The sequence below is a fragment of the Cupressus sempervirens genome, chromosome 3 (genome assembly GCF_028749045.1).
Source record: "Cupressus sempervirens isolate cs-2001-9-10 chromosome 3, ASM2874904v1, whole genome shotgun sequence".
NCBI classification, from domain to species: domain Eukaryota; kingdom Viridiplantae; phylum Streptophyta; class Pinopsida; order Cupressales; family Cupressaceae; genus Cupressus; species Cupressus sempervirens.
In genome coordinates, this window is record NC_143120.1 from 274,073,223 (window position 1) to 274,078,057 (window position 4,835).

A 4,835-nucleotide genomic window follows, 5' to 3' on the forward strand; every position below is an offset into this window, starting at 1 on the left:
ATACTATTAGATTCCATCTTACTCCTACATTTGAGTTGTTTCACTAAGTAGATAGTGTAGTGAATTCATCTCGTATTGCTATCTCGGAGTACTTTCAACCACCCATTCATGGTTTAGTTATTCCTAGTTTAGAAAATAAACTTGAGGATTTAAGATCAGATCCTACACAAAATTATTTTTCTCTTCTTTATAATACTACAAATTTACTTATTATTATTGCTTGCTAATTCAAATCTGATTCCGTTGTTGATTTCTCAACCATTGTTTTCGTGACTACTTATACTTCAAAATTAGTAGTTAAATGTCATGTCATTATTCCCTTTGATATTTCATCTAGTAAAGCTACTATCTCTAGTAACATTTCTTGTTTTAGATGTAATTAGTTTGAACCACCTCTTTTTCTTCTTGGTCAACAATGTTCTGATTATAAGAATATATCAACTTCAATAGCTATACAACATAAAATAAATAAATATAATCCTACTAACAAGTCTCAAAGATCTGATTCAAATTTTTTCATAACTTAATTAGCTGCAGCTTTGTTTTTTCTCTATTGATTGTCTTATTTTGCTATTTGTAGGTTGGTTTTGTTATGATTCAAATTTTGATAGTTTTGATCAGTTTGATAATAGACAATAGACTGAGGCCCTCTCCTGATTAAATATCTTAAAAAGATATACTTAATTAGATATCAACAAATAGTTAATTAGATTTGTTATTGATCACGTCTGATTACTCCTTCGAAGGGGGCATTCTAGTTCAAACCTTTTGGTCAAAGCTTTTGACTTTTAATTTGCAAAGAATTCAATATTTTTTCGACCATCATTTTTATTTAAGATCCATGATTCGTGCGTGATTTTACATTCAGGACAACGATTGTCCATTGTAGATGCCACTAGTAGAATGTTAGTGATGTCACAATCGCTACCCATGATAGCACCCCACAGTGTTAAGTATATCACCATTGCAAACATATTTTATTGTGCCAATATCCAGTTTTGATATATTAGAAATCCTTGCACCATCTTTTGGTTTGATCCACTTTTGTAGCCTATGAAAGTGCTGTGTCTTTCCTAGTTTCGAGATTCACTTCTTCAAGTATCAGGCATCTATAAACATTTAATAATAAACAGAGTCCACGAGAATGAATAATATGTATTTCGTTTCAAAGAATTAATCCAATGAATTGATAGGTGGGCATGGAGATCCATCCTTATGGTCCTTACTCCATTAATCGATGTATAATGAGGGAGGTCCTCTTCATCTCGTTTATTACAGATTTCAGTACTACAATATAAAATGTCAGAGAGCAATGGCCCATTTACACATCAATTAACACTCCTACAGTTCGTTCTAATCTCCCCTTTCTTTCCGGTGAGAACTTTGATATTTCCTAGCTTAATCATGGCAGCGGCAAAATCAGTGAAGAAGGCATTTTGATCCGCACTGTATTTAGTAACTTGAGCATCCGCTGAGCCAGTGTTAAACAATTCCTGATCAGAGTGGAAAAGACCCTCGGAATTTTTGAGAGCGTGGTAGTACCCATTATCAAATGCACTAGGAGTTGTTACATCTAAGGACCCAAGGTTGTTGTCTGTAGAGCCACTGCTGCTGGAACAATTTGCCTGAAGAGAAGCTGCAAAAGTCTGATTTATGTTGGTATCGCCGTAAACCCGAGATCTATAGAAGAGGCAACGGGCTTTGCCGATTGTATGAGCACCTATTCATTTACGCGCGCCATCAAAAATATAATTAGATAATCTTATAACAACGTCCAAATGATTTACAGCCCCGAAAAAGATTTTAAATATATGAATCGTCATGTTTACCAGAAAGTGTAACCATATCGGTGGCATTCAGTCCTTGGGCTTTAAATGCTGAGATGAGACTGCTGAGGCTCGAACCCGGGCCTGGAAGGTTCTTGTTTGCGGCAGTTTTGCTCGCAATCCTCGCATCTCGCCTTCCCACCAGCACATTCCACGTCGGACCTCCCAACTGCAAATAGCAACAAAAATTAAAAACAATGTTAAATACTGAGCGATATGTTTTTTTATCTATATATAATCTATAATAATAAGGAATCGATAGAGTGGAAAACTTCAAAGTTTACAGCTTAGAGACACGTTAAAAGTGTGTCAGTTGTTGCCTTTTGTGAGTGGTCGAAATGTCAACTTCTATATCCATAAAACAAAATTAATTAATCTCATTTCAGAGTTGACATTGAGTAATTTAAAACTAGGTTTTTAATCAATTGATTCGTTTCTAAAATGTTTAAATTGTTGTTAGAAATTTCAGTTTTGTCTTGTTGATTGTCGTTAAACTTTCGATTAGATTATTCAATGCTCTACTTGATAAGAATGAGTTCCTAAAACTATTTTCAAAATAACCAATAGAAATATTATTTTAAATATTTTTAAAAATGACACAATCTAACTCAAACCAATAAGATCAATTATATAATTTTTTAAATAGTTGTAATAAATTATTCAAATGATACATATATATATATATAAATAGTTTGGTAATGATAAATGGAAATAACAAATATTTTTATTATTGTTAGAAATTTCACTTATTCTTTTGTTTGTCTTGTGATTTTCTCTTGTATTGACATGTTCAACCAGACTCAATAATTCATCATCAGAAGAATAATAGTGAATTATAAGAAAAAATAGAGGTTCTTATAATTCACTATTATCTCATAATGAACACAAAATACCATTTCACATTTTAATACAATAAACTTCCTCGCAATCTAAATCTAACCAAGGAGATTATCAATGTGGATTATAATAAAATAATTGAAATAAACATTCTAATAGTCATTATAGTTAACTTTGTCTACTGACAAACCTAAAATATGCTAGAACGCTGTTTTCTAACAATTTTTCCACACTTCGGCATTCTGTACTTCTAGTAATCGTGCGCAAATATTCTGTAACGATACACACAAACGAACAATTAAGAAAGAAAATTATAATTACCTGTGCAACTGAATCACGAGTGGCTACTGCGAGAATATCAGCGCAAGAAACCACCCCGCTGCATACATTCTCAATTTGGGACTTAATGTTATCAATGACATCGAAACCTCTGAGCGAATTGAAGTTAGGTGAAGCACTCTTCTCTCCTGTGAAATTCGCTGTGTCATCCAACAGCACTGATCCATCACAGCCCTACAATCAGAAATAAATTAAAACTCGGAAAAACAATTAAAATTCCTGTTCAAAATGTGATGTATAGAAAATAACGGAGGAAAAGAAATGTATGTTACTTGAACAAAGCAATCGTGGAAAAAGAGGCGGAGTAAGGATGCTCCCATTCTTGAGTCATTGGCCAAAGCTTGCGCAACTGTGGAATTTATTATGGAAAATGCTTGCGGACACTTAGTATCATAAAAGCTAGGGCTAAGTCCCGCCGCAGACACCCCAATCTCGCCGAACAACAAAGTCATAAAAAAAACAACAACAATCTTTACTAAAGAGATGGTAGAAGCCATTGTTTTCGAGAGCATTCAGAAAACTATCGCGCAAATAAATTTATGGGCACAAAGAAACCTTGTGACCGCTTATGTAACAACAGCGATACAGTGAATGGGCGAGGAAGCCATTTTAAATTTCAGTGGCAGTTGTGCCGACGGCTTTTGGGGATAATTCATTGCCAAAATTGACAATATTTCTGATCGTGCTCGTCTGTCTTTAACTCCACCGTGTTATTATATAAGTATTTAATTTCCTTTGCCGTGTGATCCGCACATGCTATTAAGCACAACTGGCATATAGTAGGAGCGACCGACTCGTCCAGGGAGAGATTCGTGCTGACTAAGTTCTGTATTTATTCTTTTTCTGAAAGTCAAAATTAGTTCTATAAGGCACAAATATTTAGATCTAAGCGACATTCACGTCATTTTTTAATGGTACCTCCTAATATATGTATTTATTATTTTGACAAAAGTCAAAATTGGTATGGCAATTTGCCAGCAGAAAATTGGTTTGATACAAATATTTTAATGTAACCGGAACTCAATTTTTTTATATTAATCTGCATTTTATTTAGAGGATTACCTACCATATTAAATATTTAAATGTTTACAGAAATTGAAATTATTCTAATCAATTTTGATCAATTTGTGACAGAGTTTATGTTAATATCTTGAGTGTCAATTTGTCATATCTATTTAAAAGTGAGGAAATTGAATAGATTTTTAAATATTTGCTTAGAATCAAGAATAATGTCAATGATCTCCCTCAAAATACATAGGAATAGTCATAAACGTCTCTTATGATTATGCCAATCATTTTGCATGGTTTTATCTTTATATTTGTACACCATCCACTTGTGGGATGTCTTGGATTGAAGTCTACTTGAACTTAATAAATAATAATAATTAATCTAGACTTCTGCTCATTACCAATAAAAAAAGAGTACAATATAGTTAAGAATATTGAGAAATCTTGTGAATATAAATGAAATAGCCAAATAGCATTAATGAAATAGCAAAGAAACCATAAATACACAAATCATATGGATACCAAGTTACCATGAAGATGTCGTAAAACAAATTTCACCACTACAAAATCTAGCATTAATCTCTAAAAGAGAGTATAAAAAAGCAACCAATTAGTCCTTCGAACTATTTTACCCAATAAAAATCATCTAGACGATAAATTTAAAGTCTCTATCATGTCTTCAATTTATGAAAATTTGAAAATAGAATACCGTAAACTGACATTCAAAAACTATAAGTCATAATGAAAATCTAACACCTTCATATTCATGGTAGAACAACTTAGAAAAGTTAGACATTTCTCCTAAGCCTCTTACAAATTTGGCAC

General features: G+C 32.7%; 1 protein-coding gene across 1 annotated transcript; it reads right to left on the bottom strand.

The window, feature by feature from the left end:
• Positions 1-1,328: 1,328 nt before the first annotated feature.
• LOC149565998 (peroxidase P7-like) lies at positions 1,329-3,499 on the bottom strand. Its single transcript, XM_089817320.1, has 4 exons — positions 3,275-3,499; positions 2,985-3,176; positions 1,830-1,995; positions 1,329-1,720 (listed from the first exon to the last, which is right to left on the bottom strand). Exons 1-4 carry the CDS (start codon positions 3,497-3,499, stop codon positions 1,329-1,331), a joined length of 975 nt encoding a protein of 324 aa, XP_089673446.1.
• Between the last annotated feature and the right edge of the window lie 1,336 nt (positions 3,500-4,835).

What these genes read in the sequence shown, in the direction of transcription:
- LOC149565998 (XM_089817320.1), bottom strand. Translation starts at nt 3,499, where the DNA reads ATGGCTTCTACCATCTCTTTAGTAAAGATTGTTGTTGTTTTTTTTATG. An exon ending in TCCACGATTGCTTTGTTCAA is followed by an intron (nt 3,177 to 3,274) that starts GTAACATACATT and finishes TTCTGATTGTAG; the next exon opens with GGCTGTGATGGATCAGTGCT. An exon ending in CGATATGGTTACACTTTCTG is followed by an intron (nt 1,721 to 1,829) that starts GTAAACATGACG and finishes GTAAATGAATAG; the next exon opens with GTGCTCATACAATCGGCAAA.